The sequence below is a fragment of the Orbicella franksi genome, chromosome 13 (genome assembly GCF_964199315.1).
Source record: "Orbicella franksi chromosome 13, jaOrbFran1.1, whole genome shotgun sequence".
NCBI lineage: Eukaryota > Metazoa > Cnidaria > Anthozoa > Scleractinia > Merulinidae > Orbicella > Orbicella franksi.
Window position 1 is genome coordinate 1,582,414 of NC_138157.1, and position 20,098 is coordinate 1,602,511.

Here is a 20,098-nt window from a genome sequence, read left to right on the forward strand (position 1 = left end):
ATTATAAATTACCCTGGTTTACTTGATTGTCGCCTGGGGGCCCAATGAAAGAAAGATCCATCCACAGGAGGGGACCATTGAACGAGAAACTGCGTTTCACTTACTCCGTTAAAGGCGAAGAGAATAAATGTGATACCGAGTATTGCACTGTCTATATAATACAGGCAACAAATGCAAGGAATCGTTGATGTGCTTGTAATTTTTCGGTATAATTCTATATCATCTTCAGACTGAGGTGACATACAGGTAGCAGAAATTTAAATACTGCAAGATGGTACATTAGCATTAGCACGTTAAAATACAAAACAGAGACGACACTATCAAGAGAATAGGCATATAAATGTGATACTCGGTATCACATTTATTCTCTATCTCTTAAAATTATCAGCAGGTAATGGATGTTAAAGGTGAAGGTAATATGATTTTGTTACAACCTGTCCAAACAATCTTAAAAATGCAGGCGCTATATACAAAGACGAGGAAGGCTTCTTTTAACTACTACTGTTAGTCATATTTTGTTGTTTCATGGTTATTACAAAATGTATCTTGTTGGCATAATACGGCAATGTCCTCAGTTGTTTCGCCATGTGTTGACCTCGACCCGAGTAACCTCAGCTTAATCATTACTTGGCTATTGCGAAGCAGGGACGTTTACTGAGAATGGCTAAGCTCACAGATCAGGATCACGACCCGACAATCATCAGCGAAACACGTTGAGACAGTCGTCGATCAATGGCGGCAACGAAGGATGTGGGCCTATTCCTTGGGACCTCTATAGGCTGTGACAGAAGCAAAATAAAGACCGCGAAAATAGTAAAATATACATAAAAATAAAGTGTTTTGTTCAAAGAAGACTAAAGGTCTCATAAGTCGCACACTATTTACTTATTTATCGTCAGCGCTTGAGTTGTGATAACCTTTCCTATTCACTTGGTTTTGAACATTCACGAAACTAGAGTTAAAAAGAATTTGTCAATTCAAGCTTTGGCTACAACCTGTGTGAACATACATGTATCACGGCAGGAATCAATAGATAACAGATCACAACCACGCCCCAGACGTGCAAACCCAGTACAGCGGTGAACGGTTCAGAGACCAGTTGAGATACAAACACAAGGGAAAATAAAGCTATATAATTATCGGTGCCATGAGTTCTCAAGGTCTCGAATTCAACGATTCAACAATTCATTTCATGGTTTTCAGAACACAGTGAATCCCTGAAGGTCAACAGAACAATTTACACGTCTCTCAGATTGCGATGTATAAGTTTAATTAAACAGTTGGAAAAACAAACACCAATGTGCTTTGTATTAATTAAAACGTTGTCACATATCTGCTAGTTATTTCATAAAGACCATAAAATACATTTTGTAAATGCCCTGCTAAATAAGAGATTTAACAAGTTAATAGCCGTTGACAATAAAAACTTGGGAAGATTCAAGATTACAACTGTAAAATTACAGATAAAAATTTTACACATGCAGAAATGTAGATGTCAACAGTGATGCCCAAGACAACACATCACAAATGAAAATAGAGCAAACAGACACACAATGACTTAAACAAGGGCACGCGTAAACCTCATAATAACAATGCAACGCTAACTGTCATGGCAGAAATAGATGTTCACTGTGAAAAAAGACAAGTCCGTTCAGTGGAGCTGCATTTAAAAAGTCCAGTAATCCTGATCACGCTGCTAAATCAATATCCACCATATCCACCAGGATTTCCACGGCCTCCACGAAATGAAGGGCCACCACGCATCATAGATCGACCCCTCGGAGCACCGCGATTTATGGCACCTCCTTGTCCAGAAGGACCTCCACGGACCACTGGGCGTATTGGAGCACCTTGGGATGAAGGAGCACCACGACCACCTGGAGCACCACGCATGTAAGGAGAACCACGAGGCATGGGAGAGCCACGAGGGCCTGGAGCACCACGAGGGGTTGGAGCACCACGAGGGGTTGGAGCTCCACGATTTGGAGTACCACGAGCTGCACCAGTTGGACCCCCTCTACTTGGAATACCACGTACTGTTGGTGCACCTCGCTGAGCAAGGGCACCCCTACTTGGGGAAGCAGTTTGCAGGGCAGTGCCTCCAGGACTCGTTAATGGTGGTCTTGTTGCACCAGCTCCAGATGTTGCTCCAGTTGCTCCACCTCGAACAGAGATTGCTCCACCACGAACTGGGACTGCCCCACCTCGAGCTGGAGCACCTCGACCTTGCATGCCTGCTGGAGGAGTCCTCACAGTGCCTCTGCCTACCGGTGAGGGGCCTCTGGGGGCACCCATGCGTGCACCTGGAGTGCCTGATGGGGGCCTCACAGCCCCAGATGGTGTAAGTGCCCTAGTTGCAATTCCACTTGTAGGAGACGCTCCTAGTAAACCAGCTCTTCCTTTGGCAACACCAGGGGATGGGGTTCGTACCTGGCCTGCAATGATACTAGAGGCGGGCCTTGGACCACCCACAGAAGTAGGTGTTCCTCGGCCAATATTTTGTGCAGAGTTAACAGCTGGTCTTGATGCTCCAACCGTACCAATAGCTTGTCCAGCAGGGCTGAATTTGGAAACAACAGGAATTGGAGAGCGCGTGACGGCAGTAGCTGCAGATTGCTGAGGCTGACCAAACTTCCCAGACTGTGCCTGAGTTCCTATTGAGTAGTTCTGAGATGGCCGAGCTGCCTGGGAGCCATAAACAGAACTTGATGAGGCTCCCACAGCTGCTTGATTAGAGCCCACAGTATAAGTACTTTGAGCTGCAGGAGTTGTAGGCTTCGGAAATTGATACGATGCTGCTTGTTTTGCTGCCATAGAAGCAGCTGTTTGACCGTACGGTGACCCTGATTGATAAGCATTTCCAACTTGAGTTGCTCCTGTGGAAGAGGCTGATCTTGATGCTGTTGCACCTGCTGGAACTCTCGTTGTAGTTGCTGCAACTCCAGATGTTGAGATAAATCCACTAGTGGCCGAAGAGGCCGCTGGTTTTGGTTGCGTTGGATACAATGGAAATATCGGTTTTGCAGTGGTACTCAGTGCGGTTGGTTTGGCTGGAGTTGGTACAGCTGGTGCAGTGACACCACCTGTCTGCTGAGAACGGGGACTAGTAGTACTAATACTACTAGCAGGCTTGGCACCTCCACCAGGATTCAAAATGCTTAATATTTTTGCTTGAAGGTCCGCTTGCTGTTTGGCGATGGACTGTGGGTCAACAGCTGGCTGGCTGGGTTGACTACTCGTTATGCCTGACAAGAAAAGTGGGTGCAAATGGAACCAAGATGAACAGTCAAAAACTAACACGTGATAACCAACAATAGTCAATAATTTTTCCTACTACCTCAGTTAAATTGTATTGTATTTATATTAGGCCTGTTGATCTTCACAATCTTCAACGGCTCAAGATACTTTGGGTGTAAGTCACTTTGCTAAGTTTTGTTTTCTTTCTTTCTTTTTTAACAGAGTGTATTAATCACGTCTGCAGTGAAACACACCTGTACGAAAACCAAATGGAAAGGGCACACGATACTGGAATTACAACTGTACTAATTTAATACATATAACAGAATAGCTTTCCTGAAGGGCACACTGAAAAAAGTTAAAACCAAGGGGAATCAAGAAGGTCACTGTCAATTCGGTAGCAAATTTACACTTAAGACTCATTTGACACAATTTAATGCCCACCTGGCTCGGGAGATTGTTCTGGATAACCAACACAGAACGGCATTCCATTCCATTAGTGATTTCCCCAGCCCATATAAACACCGTGACCATCTCTTCATCAACCCTTTTCCTTCATGGCTCTAATTACATTTACCTTAAGTTTAGGTAAGGAGCTTTCAATAAGACCTTACACCGGCCAGTATTTTGTCGTGAATGCATGACGTTTTGAAAAACTGACCTTCTAGAGGGAGTTGTTCCGGCTAGCCCTCTCTTATTGTTATCCAACAGGTGCTGCCCCGAGGCAGCCACCTATTTCAATTTTCTTTTCTTTTCTTTTTTTTTTTTTTTTTAAAAGCACTGTTTCAGTTGCACTGCGCTGTTCCTTACACATAAAATCTCACAAATTTTGTGAACTGTAGAACCGACAATAATCTAGAAGTCACCTCATGGCCAGTTAATTCGTAATCATTGGATGAGGTTGACAATTCAGGCATTTGTCAACTTTCTGTTTTGGGTGAGATAAAAGACCGTTTGTGCAATTAAGGTTTGTCACTTAAGAAAAGAATTTGCAGTTTTTCCTGACAATGTAACAAGTTTTGCTAGCTGATTGAGACTCTAAATGAATGATGTCCCGTTATCTACGGACAACCTTGAGAATTCTTTATATCATCTATATTATGATGCAGTGGGTTCTTGCCAAAGAAAGTCAGTTCATCAATTTGTATTTCTTAACGGACACTGACAAGGTCAACGCAAAACTTAATTAAACTGGGAGCCACCTATAAAAAATCCTTTGTATTATTATTCAAATGAGCGGGAATTTGAGATATTTCCCCTGAAATTCCACTTCTTTGCAGATAATTTCTACGTGAAATCTAATAACAGCCATATGTTCATGATCAATGACACGTTTCTCACCTCCCCTTATAAAATTCTTTAATACACGGCCCTCCAAGGTTCCAGGAGACGGGTTAGAGAAATACATGATTGTATAGGAGAAAGTAAGATGTGGTGGATGAGTATGTTGTGAAGCACGCCTACTTGTAAGGAACCCATTTTCTATTTCAAGTAATTTAGCTAAATAAAGACGGCTGTAGAAAGTTGTCGAGACAGTGAAGTCATAATCTTGTCGACAGCAGGAGCAGGAAAAAAATCATGCCTTGCATTTTTACCTCCTTTGCCGTTGGCAGTTGTAGAGCTTCCCAGAATTTCTTCTTGGCGTTTAGACAAGCTGTCAATCAGTTTTGTGAGCTGTTCGGCAGAAAGATCTGCCCCGGTAGCTGCTTTACTCAAGAGACTCGATATCTCAGTGGTCTTCTCATCTTTGGGGATTGCTGCAGGCGTGTCCTTGTTACTGTCCCGTGCGCCGCTAACTTTAGCTCGTTCACGTAGATCTTGCATGTACTGATCAAAATTTTGTCCAACGAGTCTCATAGCATCATCGAGAGGCATGTTTCTATGCTCTGTGTGGAGATAAAATGGGTTTGAAGTTGAAACAAGAGAAATAAAAAGTAACTTCCACACTTGGCATCTACTGTCAGCTTTGTCACCCTTGGACTGGTTAAAAGCAACTAAAATTTGATTATGAAATGGCGAAATGTGATTTTCTGTTGCACTGTGTAACGTACAAATACATGAAAAGCTTAATGCCTCCATTATTTTGAAATGGAAACTTTAGGTCAGTTAAATATTTTTGTTTCTCAGCTCGCTGATGATAAAAACACATTACACATAAACGCAACGTAGGTCACAATATACTTATAAATAATAATTATTGTAATTGCACACGAACACATTGTTTACATGTGTATTTACATCGGAAATTGTATATACACATTACCCACAACACTCAGCAACACCACTTAACAAGTACAGTGTATCAGAACAAAACTAAATTTAAAATTATAATGTAAAACTCGGTTGTCTTATTAGTTTGCAGCAAGGAACATTGATTCAAAGTATTTAATTTTTGTATTGTACCAACCCTAAAACTTCTTACTCCCACAAACAATTAAAGTAATACAACAAAGGTCACTTTACACTAATGAATTATATAATTTTACTTGCACATCTTCATCCATATGCTATGTACAGGTTTGTTAGAACTGTGTGCATGTTTCAACAGACAACGTATTGCAGAGGCTCCAGTGTTTCAGCCAGATAATTTTACTTGAGCCGGGCCAAAGTGGCCCCTAAAGATCTTTTTTAGGGGCCAATTTTTCAGGAAAGGGGCCAATAAATTGAAAGCCACAGAAGGAAAAAATGCATCAGGGTACCAAGCAAAATAAAGCAGTTTATTAGGATCTATGATAAAATTTAATAGTAAGTGCTTTCTGAAGTGTTTCTACTCAATAAAGTTTCTTTTGAATCAGATACTAGTATGAAGGATCCGTGCATTACAAGAGAACAATCCTTAGGCATACATGACGTAGTCAATGATCAAGGGTTTGCAATGCATTATAGGACGATTTCAAACACTGTCAGCCATTTTGAAGTTTTCCGATGTGAGAGAATCAATACTGCAAAGTAAAAGGACGGATTGACTTCTTTTCTTATGTTGAATGTTTTAGAAGCAAAGATCTTTCAATATGATTATCTAGAAGGACATAATTTGTGACAAAATAACCGTTATTGATCGTCAACACAGAGAAACGTAGTCGCCATTATGCCGTATTATGGCGACTAAACCAGAATTTTTGGTCGCCAAGGATGAAATGCTTGTTGCATTGGCGACCGTATCGATCACAATTTCCAACCCTGGGATGGCTTTTTAAATATTATGCCTGTGTTAAGCCTGCAGTCATGTAAAAGGAAAGGGCCAAATTGGCCCTTTTTTCGTTTTTCTGGGGGCCATCTCTGATTGCAACGCGGGATTCCCGCAATGGCGCGCTCTGGCTGAAACACTGCAGAGGTACCAAAAACCCCAAACAAAACCCCTCCCTCCTGTATCATTCCACAGCAACATACTAACATGTCGGTCAAATGTTACATATATTATCTAACAACGAAAAAAATAACAAATATAATGACATGATAACAATTCCAAAACTAGACATAATCAAAAGGTTAAGCAAAGTCAGACTATCAGACTGTCCCTTTTAAAAAATACTACGTCAGCGCAACATGTAGTTCTATGCTGGATTACCAGCCACTGTTCAGGAAAGGAATAGACCGGACACGACGAAGCAGCGGAAATCGAGCCTATATGTAGTCTTGGACAAAAGAACAAATATTGTATCCTCATTCAGGACACGTTGACCATGTGCTGCATGTGACAAACAACACTGATCTCTGCTACTGTAACAGAGCTGGATATTTAGTGCCATAATACCATAATATTGTAAAAATGTGTGTAGCTAAATTTAATGTTAAGTAAACAAGCAATTTCATTTGGTATTCTAACACAGTATGAAATATAGTATAAAGTTTGTTGCATATTGTATGTGGTAATTAAGTGTGCATTGTTGTTGTTGTTGTTGTGTTGTTGCATGGAGAAACTCAGTGAAAAACCATAACTGAATGAGTGGTTTCCCTAAAATTTGATAACTGCTAGAATGGTCTACAACGACATAGTGTTCATTACTGACATTCTTTAGTTAAAAGTGTGTACTTGAGAATATAAATAACTACTTTAACAATGGCAAGAAATTACAAATGAGATCTGTTAGTCGTGTGTCATAGGATGCCGAATGAATGCAGGTTCTGTCTCCCAGACAAAAATCAGCACATTGCTGTTATAAACAACTGCAAAACATTTTTATTCCATTTGTGTAAGCTAATGTACAGTATGTGGTTTGCTTTGCCAACCTCTTTAGAAAGAGAATCGGCAGTTTTGGGCCAGTCAGTGCATCTTTCCCTGTGTGTATTGAAAGATTAGTACAAAGTTGTACTTCTCTGACAAAGCTGTTAAGGCTGATTATGGTTACAGTACACTCTGTTGTTGGAATGAGATTCAAGAAACAATTCTGATATCAATATTGGACAGACTATTGCAGTTACAAAGGATAAAGAAAAAGTTACTGGTGTTTAAGGGAAAGACGATAGTCTAATGTAGAAATGACACAAATTACATTCTTGCATGATCTGAAAAAGATACAAAGCTTTCATGCACCCTGTCTCTACAAATCTTGCATATCTGTTGTCTAAGACAGATTTCTTACAGTGACCTTTTCAAAATGACAGAAGCAAAAAACAAACCTGCATTCCAAAATGGCAAAGAATGCTGCTTTTCTCTACTGTGGTAAAAATTAATGCAAACCATAATTTGAGTGTCACTTAAATGTTACACAAATGCCACCTTGCAGTAAAAGTATTGCATAAATAGGGGATTACATTTGTGTTAATTATTGAATACAACAATGTTGTTATCAGTTAGTCCTATTTTAAACACAGACAGTTCTATCAAAATAACCCCCGTTTATTTTGTTATTTCACGGACATGTTTTTAGTACATTTTTTAGTTAGTGCATCCATAATGTTACAGAAATGTTACATTGAACAACGCCAGAAGTAATTAACCAGGAGAAAATAAGACTGCCATTTCTCTTCTGGTACTCTCTTTACAATTTCCTGTGGTGGTGGAGTTCTGCTGACTGCTGTTAATTGAATATTTGTCACTCCTACTACGATAAACAGTCACCTTCATATTTCAAAGTTTGCTGTCAGCCAGTTCCATTACCACAGAGCTTTCATGTGTTCTTGAACTACATTGTATAAAGTGTAGTCCTCCTCTAGGTGGACCTTTTCTTGTGCCAATTAAATGAAACATACTTAGGAACCAACAACTGCAAATTTATAAGTTCAATACTGAAAAATCAAGCGACCACTAGCTGGCAAGGGGCTATACGCGTATACAAAGCATGTGTAGACATTTTAATAATACCAGAACTGGACTGCTTTGATATTATCCCTTCTGCCTTGAGGGGACCTGGGACGACTGAGCAAAGGCAGCAATTCTAATTTATACAATGGGTTTTGAAGTTTTGCCTTTTACTGCAATGCATTGCACTACTGTTTATTTCATTGCTGCAATGCATTTTGTAGGCATTTAGACCAACAGTCCTTCACGTAGATCAATATTTTGTTTACTTCATCTACTCAAGCAAGGCTCTGCATGACTTTAACACATTAGGTAACATTTTTCATGGCAAAGATGATATTATTGGAGTAGCTCTGAACCATGGCCAGAAACCTACCTTGTTGATTACCTCTATGCCACAAGGTAGACGATAATGACGAGAAGGAACAAATCAAATTTAAAAATGCTTTCAGTGAGAACTCAACAGCATAGTGCCACTTAAAATTTGGGGAGCATCTCTCATGAAGGTTAATCTTTCAGACAGTTTTAATTCCAGCTTAAGGTGCATATCGACACACAAATGTAAAGAAATGCCATTTCTTGCAATTTTGGGGGGACTTAAAAGATCCAGTGTTTACAGAATTATCCGCCATTAATTTGACTTGAGTAGCAGTTGCAACTGTCCTTGTTGGGAAAAACTGTTTATCATTGCTAGCAGAATTATCTGTTGATGTTTTAAAAGTATGCCCCTCCTCCATATTTACAAATGGCTGAATTTACCAGCTACAGAATTAAAGGTTTGATTTGCATTATTTGATCTGTATAAAACAAATTCAAAGAGAACAAATACAACTTTGCCCTGTCACAAGCAGCCTTAAGAACTGAAAATGTGAAAGGTGTAACAACCACACATTTAATTGAGATAACTATGTCACAATAAACAGAAGACTGGCATGGTAAATCAAGTTGAATATGGTCACTTTGTCAGATTGCAGAGGTATGTTGAATTAAAATAAGTTTTGTAACAAAAAATATATGTGTATTTGCAATTTGTTGTTTACTTTAAGTCCACCAATGTTAAATCAATACTAATAATATAAAATTATATTCAGCAAAACATAAGTCACTTCTGAAGTAGTCAGACATTTTCTTTGTGTTTCAACCCTCCCTCTGTCTCTTGCACTTTACTCACTGTACTACATTTGCAGTGGTATCATTTTTTTTCCTGCTGGTATTATTACCTTTTTGCAGTGTAAAAAAATACATTACAGGAGATTCAAACAGAAATTCAGAATCCAATCGAGTCAGCCTAGTGTTCTTCATGGAGGTAGGGCTGGTATATGTACATTTCAACCCTAACATTGAATTCACGGAATAATAATAATAACAATGACAATGACAATGACAATAACAACAACAACAACAACAATAACAATAACAATAACGATAATGATAACAATACCAATAATAGTAATAATAATGATGATGGAAAGAATGATCTATTACAACACATATTACAGGTACATGTTTCCTTTACCTAGGCTAAAACTTATGACGAAAACATGTTTGCAATAGGATCATCAGTAGTCATCAAACACATACATTTCTTTACAAGACAATAATACTGATATTGATACAAGCAGATCAGATGATATTGTACAGCAATCCCACTAGAATACCTCACATTAGATACTTTTACTTATACCATAAGGATGACATCTCAGGAGTGAAGATCAATAAACCAATAGTGTACCTACAACTCTCACAATTATTGTGCAATTTACATGTACAAAAATGTTGGCTTGATAGTTACACTATAGGTTTTGAGGCACAGTTATGGCAGCACTGGGACTTAAACTGTGTTATGTTAAGTTTTACTGTCTTGTGCTGTTAGTTCACTGTGGGTTGCTGCTTATTATTTTTCCTTAGCAATTGTGTACATGTTTATAACTCTTCCCCTACGTCAATTTTTTATTTTCATGTGTGTGTGTGTGTGTTTGCAATGTAACAAGCAATGTATAAGTAACTGTTTGCATGTTTCAGCGCAACCGTTTCTTCAAATACAGTTATTTTCAAAAAGATAAGAGTTTCATATACAAGTACGTGCCCAACACTGTTCCTTACTGTAGCAGATAGAAATAGCAAACAGAGTTTTGCTGGTTGTCACTCTCAGAATAACTGCTGTAATCACAAACCAGTGAATGGTGAAAAGCTAATGGGAATGGTAACAAAATTTAGGCGACTTATCAGGGAAGGGAGCATACGAAAGCATTCTGGATATCCACAGGCAAAACAAACCTACATTACAATAAACAATGTTCCTCTAAGCAATATCAAAATAACAATAATGATGTGGCCTGCTAAATAGTTAAAGCAACAAGTAAGCAAGATCAAGATAGGGCATGGTGAAGAACATTTTTCCCAGCAGCATGCAATATTATTATAAGACGGAAATAAATAGGTAAAAGCAGCAATAAAAAACAACACATCTTACACAGAAGAAGCCGAGTACGATAAATACATCTAAGCCTGAAAAGAGAGCATGCAATTCCTAATTACCAACCCTAACCTTTCCACAAGGGTTGCAAATATGCCTAATTTGGTGTATACTACACCAAACACCTACTTATAACTCCAAACAACACTCACAGGGAGTCATTTTAACTTTAGCCTAAAGCCCATAACATTTTGGTAAAAATTTGATAATTTGCCCGCAGCCAACGTTCATTTTACTATTGGAATCAAAATGAAAGGTAATACAATTGAGGGGACTTAGTTTTCTCATAACTTTCTTAAATGATGAAGGTCATCTAATCCCTTTAGCATGTGACCCTCATGGATAGCATTTTGTAGATGTATCTTGATACCACATTTTCAAAATATGACACCATGATTAATCACGCTGGAGTCTAACAGACTTCAGTGCATTTTTAAGCCCTGTACACAATTTATCAATACATTGTCCAGAAGAAAATGTGACAGAAAGTTTAAAGCATGAGGATTGTATGTATAATTTGTGTAACAACAATCTAAGTAAACCATCAAACAAAGAGTGCTGTTGTTGCTTTCTCCCAAATGTCCAGACTGAACTAATAGGAGAACAGCATGATCACTAGTAAAAAAGATAAGTCATGAGATTAACAATATTTTGTGCTCATTGTGTTCCTTTGGTCAACAGCTTTTGCTGACACATCAAAAACATCAGTGTTGATGTATGTCAAGCAGTTTTAAATTACTGAGAAATACTAGATCGTTTTCAAGGCACGATGTATCAAATACTGCAGCATTGTATAATAAATCCTCCCCCATTAGGTGAAATATTGAGAGGTAGAATGAATCTTAATCAAACGTTACTGATTGATGTTATAATGTTTATGTATGCTGCACATTTCTACACCGCTTTCAGGAGTGATGTGAAACCCACATAGGCAAATAATACAGATAGGAACTGGCTTCAAAACCTACCCAATTTTCACATTTATTTTTCCAGCCTTCACAGCCAGCAAAAGCCATGCTGAAATGGCCATTTCACTCAGCTCTTTACTTTAATCTACATCCCTGTACTTTGTACATGTAGGTGTGTGATTGTGAAGTATATTTTAAATAATACCAACAGTATGGTGGCCTGTAGTTTACATATATACTGTATCTACAGGTGTATATATACAAATACAAAAAACTTAAAATCAGAATTTCCATGCATGCTCAGATTGAATGACTGGATGCTTTATAAGCAGTTACCTGTCATGAAGCAGTTACTTCATTTGTCTGTTACAATCCCCACATTAAGAAATAGCAACTCTCAGCTGTATACTCAAACTGAGTTTCCAGGTACTCAACAGAACTTTAGTGTGTACAATTGCTTACACAAAAATTTTCAAATCTTCCCAAACTTACTTTTCTGTGAACAGCAGGCTAGAGTTTGTGAACATGGTTATACATTTTCTGTTTTGTGTGGTGTACGAGACAACTGCACTACATGTATACCCTGAACTCTTCTGTTTGATGACCCATAGTGAGTGGCAGTCCTACATGTAATTAAGATTAATGCTCAAATGCAAGCTATCACATTTGTTTGTGAGCTCAGGCCAAATAATGATTAGAGTTGAAGTGCGCTGAACTCCCACCGACTATCATTCAAGTGCAGCAACCAAAAAAAGATGAAACTGCTCCATAGCTGAAGTGCACTAAAGCTGTACGCAGGGAAAAGCATTTGTTAACTCTTGTGAGAATTTGAACAGATTTAAGTTTGATGAAGGCAACCAAGAGTGAATGAGTCCTCCTTCCCCTCCCAATTCTTGTATATTGTTGGAATACACCTTATGTTCTTTTTCTTTCCTATAAACCCCTTACCATTGTGTGTCTTTATCCCTGCAAGGAGTTTTTGATCTTTACCTTGAGGAGTTCCATGCAAAATGTTGACAGTCACTGAGCGATGCACCTCATGCTGACTGGTAATCACTATAGCATACAGAACACCACGGCGAGCCACATCATCTAAAAGCTCCATGATTGGCTGTGTCCCATGGAAGTGAAGATCTACTACCAATCCTACAGCCTTCAGTCTTCTTTGAACCATTTCTGCATAACCCCTGGATGAAACAAAAATAAAAAAAATGAGTGGACTTTATTAAGAAAATATGGCATGACTTTGGCAGTTGATGTACTCAACCCTCTATGTGAGAACAAATCAGGCTACATGGTGTTGAGCAAGTTGCATGTACATGTACATACTTATACAGTACCATGCAAATGTAAGTTGAGAGTCTCTTTTTGAGTTTCAATAGTCCTGAGAATCAAGAATCAAGAGTTGAGAATCAAGTCTATTGAGAAAACAATTAGCTTGTCACTTCAGTGATTCACTGATAGACTAATTGAGCAAATAGACCACAACTCAGAGAATGTTACAGTAAAACCAGCATAATGCAGTGGAAGAAACTTTCAGGTCTTTCTTGATAAAAAGCAATTTCAAATAACATAGTTTTGTGCCACCAGCATTTAATTTGCATTGCATTTAAACAATGTAAAAGTTTGAATCAGAAAAATTAAAATTGTTTACTTCCAGAGCCCCCAATTTTGAATGAAGCACATTTGATTTTGGAGTTAGTTAAAACAAACGCAAATTAAGACTAAAATAGCAAAAGAGAAAAACAATTTTATTTCAAAGAGACTTAAATCTTTTTTAACTGTGACCCTGTAATGCCCAGTTTTACTAATTTATGATTTTGATCACAAGTTTTTATTTTCCTTTAATATTTTTTTGTGATTTTTTTAAGACAGAAGACTCCTTTTGAACACAAAATTCACTTTGACCAAGTGCAAGTTACATGTGATATGTTTGAGAGATGACTGACAGCTGTGTATGTAATGTTATATCCACAGTTGCTAATAAACTCACAAATTGATTTTGCACACCTGCGAAAGTTGAAGGTCATGATAATTGAACCAACAACAGCAAAATTGTGTGCTGCAGGAAACTCTGAAGTGTACATATGAACATCAAACAGCAAAATACTTTGTACAGTACAACCTAAACTATATTACTGTGATATCATGGACAGAGGATAGCAAAGGGGAGTTCACGGCAGTAGAAAATGTATGAAAAAGTGGAAGGAGTATTCAACCAAATATTGGAACTACTGTTATTTTCAAGATCTATCCAAGACTATTACACATGGAACAAACTGCCAATTTCATCTGCAAGATATGAAAGCACATGGTAATATATTTTTCATTTGAATGGTTACACTCCAGAATTTAAGCAAAGACTTGGCAATAACCACATAACATGTACATGTAATTGCCCATCAGGTTCGACTCTGGAATTGGAGTGACCATGTTAAGGAAAGATTGTGTCTAACAACTTTCAATATGATACTGTAGTTTGTCAGCTTTCTACAGGTAGAGAATTTACTTATGATCACAAGTATGATGAAAGTACTTACCGTTGTTGTTTGTTCATCACAACTATGACACAGTCCGTTGGCGCCTCAATACTCTTGCTGCTGCTGCTGTAAATATCATCTGGACCATCATACTCCATTCTTGGCCTCTTAGCAGGACCTGGATACTCACCAGGACGAGGGTAATCACGACCACCATCACGGCCTTCCCTTCCATATGAATCAAAGCGATCATACCGGTCATCCCTTCTTTCAGGGTATGGACCCCTAGAAGAATCATAAGGATCCCTCCGATCTCTGTCAAATGGTTCACCTCTGTGATCAAATGAGTTTCTTGGGTATGGTTCTCTGGGAGGGGGCTCATCCCTGTATCTCTCGCGCATGTAGTAATCATCATGTCTACCATAAGGACGGTCATCCATTCTTCGTGGTGGTGATGGGGACCTTCCACGACGATCGAAGGGTGGTTCAAATCGTGAGGGAAAACGATCATAATCTTCAAACCGTGGCCTGTCTCGTGGTGGAGATTTTCTAAATGGTCTGTTTCCTTCCCGGTCAAAGTCTCGTTCTCTCCTATTGAAGCTAGGAAATGGCGGTCTGGAGTCTCTGTCACGTGGCCGATCATCCATCTTTTCCTTTCTTCTATCACCAGCTAAGTTGACATCTACATAAGGGAAAAGAACACACCATGATCACTGAGTGTATCAAGAAAAGGTCAACACATGTTCAGGGGGTTCAATCAGGTTAACAACACACGGCCAAAACCGCACAGTAGGCAGCAAATAGGAATTTAACAAATGATACTAATTAATTTCAGAAAAAGCTAGTGGCAAATTTAGGTGAAACTGCTGGACATGGGTGGCTAAGGCTAAAGAAAGCTACATGGTATTAATACTCAGTGAAATACTTTGGCTGCTGAAAAATTGTAGAATCTGATGACGCCAAAGCGGTTCTTCAGTAACTCACCTACTCGTTTCCCATTATAAACTTTGCCATTTTCTTTTGCAACGGAAGCATCTGCTGATTTTTCATCTTCAAATTGCACAAAGCCGTAGTTATTATGGACTGAGCAGCCCACCACTCTGCCATACTGAGAAAAAATGTCTTCAAGTTCCTTGCGGCTCATCTGAAGATTGCCGATGAAAACGCGACAACGAATAGAGTGGGGGTCATTTCTGTTGGTTTCCTTAGGTGGTGTATTATCACGCCTCCCTGGCTTGCCCCATCTGTCTGGGGATCCCTTACGAATATCGCGGAATCTCGAGTCTTTCTTATCATTGGGAGCCATTTTTTGATCAGAGCTCATGTTGCTAATACTGGAAATAAAAAAAAACTAGTTACCAACAAGACAAACTGTGAAGAATGCAAAATGCCACAATTTGGCTTCACATCTTTTATTTTTCAAATAAATTTTTGGACTTCCAAAGTTAGATGACATAGCTTTACGTGTAATTCTGTGAAGAACAGACGGAGGGCACATATATTTATTGGCCAATTAAACACGATCATTCCCCAACGTGTGAAACAGTTTTTGTCTTTTTGATAGTAGAACTTTTTTTTTCATTTCCAGCAAGAACAAACCATGATATCATCACAAAACATACTCGAAAGAAGTTTCCACAGCAAATTCACCCAACTGAAAGTCCAAAATCATTCTATATCTCCTAAACAGTGCTAGTGCATTCATCATTAATTTTGTTAGATATACATGTAACGTGAGTTCTTGTTATGAAGTTCATGTTCGAGACATACGTCACACTGTAACTATAAGCCTTCACGAAAAGCCAGTTATAATGCAGGTTTTTTACAATATCCACAAAAAATATTTTGATGACCTATCATTTTTATTTGTATTATTCAACACAGTATTCTTCATTTTCCCTGTAAAAGTAAGAAACATTGTAACATTGAAGAGTTCAATCAATTCAGATCAATGAATGGCTTTGGGTAAATTGCAAAAAATGTCCTTCCCACATGTTTTTGATAAATGTAGTAGTAATTCTGAATGCTGTTCATATGAGGAATTACTTTACAAAATGATGCTGAACAAAATTTCAAGACAAATTACTGATTATTATTTAAACAAGATGTCTTTGACCTTCACCAACAGAGATGCTGTGGAGTAGCTTTGTAGGCCTACAGTTTTCTGTTCAGGAGTGAAAATGTATTTTTCCTTCACAGTTAATCCTCATCCAGACATATTAGGAGTTCATACTAAAAAATCAAAGCTGACATTTCCTGTCATGTATTTACAGTGCAGCTCAGATATAAGTGTGCATATTGTTATAAAAAACGTCAATGAAAGCTTAACTATTTCGAGTTTTCAATCACTTCGCAAGTTCACCGACAAACTACAGCTGTACCGTTTATTAACACTTGCTTGATCTTTAGCTGCCAAGAAGTTGGGAAGAAAATTGAAACAGTCGCTTAAATTCCTTATTTCAACCAACTGTTTTCATTTACCGAATATTACATATTACATGTAATGTTTACTTTGCAGTTTACGGCTGGAACAACTCACCGGGGCAAAGAATTATTTTGCAAGTGGTCCTCATAGTTATTAAACAAAATAATTGTCTTTGGCTTTACATTGACTCCCAGTTAACTTTGAGAATAGTAAATTATGAAACTGCAAGGAAGAGTTTTGTGTTTTGCATGCGTCAGCAAATCACTTGTGAAATGTTTATTGTCTGAAGCGTTCCGTGGCCTAGTCAAAAAACTGAGATCTCCGCTTCTTTTTGACAAAGATCACTGATTCAAACAGTAAAAATACTCTTTCCTTGACGAACAAAGTGTTTATTTCAGTTTCTATAGTGTACCGCTCACGTTTAGTCAATTTTTCTCCAAGGAAAAGTTCTGTGTATCAGCACGTGTCTGCAAGTCACTTGCGAAATGTTTATTGTCTGTAGCACTCCAATAAGATCTCTCATTGAAAAAATTATATCTCCGGCTCTGTTTGACACAAATTGTTCAAACGGTAAAATGAAAGAATTGTTGATCAAAGTTTTTACAGTGTGCTGCTCATGTTTAGTTCATTTTCTTCAAGGAAAAGTTCTGTGTATCAGCATGCATCGGCAAGTCGTTTGCAAAATGTTTATTGACTTCACATTAGCTCCAACTAGATCTCTCGTCGAAACTGAAATGATATCTACGTTTCTACATGTATTTGGCACAAATCGTTCATTGTAGCAGTTACATTCTCTTTTCTTGATCGAAGAATGGAGTGTTTATTAAAGTGTCCATGACATGCAGTTTACACTGAGTTTACAATTTTTTTTTTGTGAGTAAACGTTCTGTGTTCTGGCGTGTGTTGGTAGGCCGCTTGCGCAAACCGTGTTTATTTTCTTTTAAAGAATGTTATCTTTTGGCTATACTTGGCACAAATTGTTTGCTCTTTGACGATGGGATTGTTGAAGCTTCTATCCCTGGTTCTATTTGACAGAAAGCAGTAAATTGTGTGCCCAATTGCAAAATGTTTGTATCAGCTTAGTCTCATCTGAAGGTATATGCGCGTATACTGTATACGCGTAATAAAAATAAATAAAAGTCTCTCTCACTCTGTGCCAAGCTATCAAGCCATTGAAAACAACAATGACCATTATGAAATGAAGAAACGATACCTTAGCTCATACATACTAATGAGGCATACACGCATATACTGTATACGCGTTTATACGTATATGCATACGGGTATACGCATATTCGGCTGATGCGAATTACACATATATTTTGGTTCGCTTATATCGGAGCTGCACTCTAGTAGCTCTCACAAGAAGAGAACAAATTACAAAAGAAGTATATCAATTCCAGTTTGTTCATATGAAATTTGTCCGTCCAAAAAGCAAACACTTCTTCAGCTAGGTCTCCCAATGTTATTCCCAAGTGGATGACATACAGATACCACATTACCTGTTTACAGCTGTGAGATTTTAGTTGCTTCGTGGAAACAGGCCCTAGGGCAATGTTTTCTAATATATACTTTCCATAAAACAAAACAAGATTTGAACATGCAGAAATTTTGATAAGGATGGCGAACTACAGTATTTTGGGAAATATGGTTCTTTTATTTGTTATAAATACAGTATTAAGCAGAAGGCTGGAAAAGAGAAAGATTGCGGTTGAACAACAAAGCAACGATGACTTGATCCTTCGCACCCTTACATATGCTTAGCTGATCACTAGCATTCTAAAATCTTGCATCCACTGTTCATAACAATATATAAGCTACAAGCTGCTTTGATTTGAAAGCAAAGGAGGTTGCTGTTTTTGTGTGTAAACAAGAAAGCGTCGGCTAACTCATTAGACCCTTTTACACAAAATTTTCTAAACACCGTTGAGTGAAAGAAGCAACGCCAAGCGTCGTTCAAAATGGCTTTTATGTGTGCACTTTACAGTTCTTTTCTACTTACATTTTTTCGGAAAACGTTTTCAGCGTTCATATAACTACATCTAAAGAAAACTTTACTGTGATATCAAAGGACATTATGACGATCCAATGCAATATGTCAACTGTATTATAAGCTAGCTTATCTAAAAGGAAATGTGCTAACAGGCTGGCCACGCGCTACCTCGAACCAAGTAAAGTGTCCATATTTACCTTATTGCAGCGAACCCCTCGGAATCTGTGAGTAGTCTCTCTTTCCCAGTGAGTCTTCAGAAAGCAATGAAGAGTTGAATAAGTTGTCACTGCATGGAGAATGATTAAAAATACAGAATATCGGGAGCCTACTGGAAATCCAAGCCAAAACTACCGCTCGTGCGAGAGGGAAGCGAACAACGTGGTTACTATTATGGGATATTATTTTTGAGATTGACCGCTGCCAGCAAGCACTGTCGGAGAGTATGCAACCTCGTCCCCAGGGCCTTCTCCACTTTTCAAAATGGCGGGAATTTAATGGCGGGCGGGTTGCGGCGGGCGAGTGAAAACCGTCGAGGAGACGGCCCTGGGGACGAGGTTGGTAAGGGAGGGAGGGTTCTATTTTTTTGACAAAACGAGGAAAGAGTCAAAATCCGCGGCCCTGAACATTCACGGTTAAGTTAGTATGCGAATGTAACGATCGTTTATAACAGATTGGAATATGGGAAAGAAATTCAATATGAATGACTTACTTCCATTCGTTTGTGTGCTTCTTGTGTTTCCGTGGAGTTTTGAGGCTGTTTCAGAGCAATTTATTCCAGCGAGTCTTAGTTTTACTTTTTTCTTCTTTATATCATTCCTATACTAAGTCCCCGACCACCCTAATGGGTTTTCGTTTGAGAACGCATACTTTTTAATGCTTTTTCGCCTGTGGTCCACACTACTACAGTCGAAAACGCTGACGTTTCTAGCGGTGTGGACTAGTGAAAACGAAGACTCTTGAAAACGGTGATGAAAATATATAATACTCAACTAAATAATAAAAATATACATACTTTCGATTCCATATCAGCGTTTTCGGGCGTTTTACAATGGACACTCTTATAAAAAGACGGGGTCGTTCGTCGTACCTTTTTAGGGATTACAAAAACCGGTTTCGGTGCCTCTTAGGGTGTCCAGCCTCAAAAGATCCACAGCGGGAGCTTTCGCGGTATCTTTTAGGGTATTGAGACGAAAAATATGACAGGAGATAATGTGTTGTTTCAGAATTGGGGTGAAAAAAATTTCAAGCTGCGCCCACAAAATAGAATCTTAGTACCCCTTAGGGGGTTCTTTTCAAAATTCACGACTAACAATTCCGTTCTTTTTTATATGGGAGTT

The 20,098-nt window shown here is 38.5% G+C and overlaps 1 protein-coding gene across 3 annotated transcripts; it reads right to left on the reverse strand.

Annotated features, from left to right (window-relative positions):
* Window positions 1–1,248: 1,248 nt before the first annotated feature.
* LOC145465929 (uncharacterized) lies at window positions 1,249–19,528 on the reverse strand. Of its 3 annotated transcripts, none has more exons than XM_081449700.1 (6): window positions 18,959–19,528; window positions 15,328–15,677; window positions 14,404–15,025; window positions 12,812–13,050; window positions 4,833–5,123; window positions 1,249–3,245 (listed from the first exon to the last, which is right to left on the reverse strand). In XM_081449700.1, the coding sequence occupies exons 2-6, from the start codon at window positions 15,665–15,667 to the stop codon at window positions 1,702–1,704; spliced, it is 3,036 nt and encodes a 1,011-aa protein (XP_081305826.1). In that variant the 5' UTR covers window positions 15,668–15,677; window positions 18,959–19,528; the 3' UTR covers window positions 1,249–1,701. The 3 variants fall into 3 exon arrangements, with proteins under 3 accessions (XP_081305826.1, XP_081305827.1, XP_081305828.1); XM_081449701.1 differs by having other exon boundaries at window positions 12,854–13,050; window positions 18,959–19,527; XM_081449702.1 differs by lacking the exon at window positions 15,328–15,677 and having other exon boundaries at window positions 18,959–19,526.
* Between the last annotated feature and the right edge of the window lie 570 nt (window positions 19,529–20,098).

Bases quoted from the DNA above. Each gene is read 5' to 3' on its own strand.
- LOC145465929 (XM_081449700.1), bottom strand. From the start codon at position 15,667: ATGAGCTCTGATCAAAAAATGGCTCCCAATGATAAGAAAGACTCGAGA. The intron at 15,026-15,327 runs GTGAGTTACTGA...TCCCTTATGTAG, and splicing joins TTATAATGGGAAACGAGTAG to ATGTCAACTTAGCTGGTGAT. The intron at 3,246-4,832 runs GTAAAAATGCAA...TTTTCTTGTCAG, and splicing joins AACTGCCAACGGCAAAGGAG to GCATAACGAGTAGTCAACCC.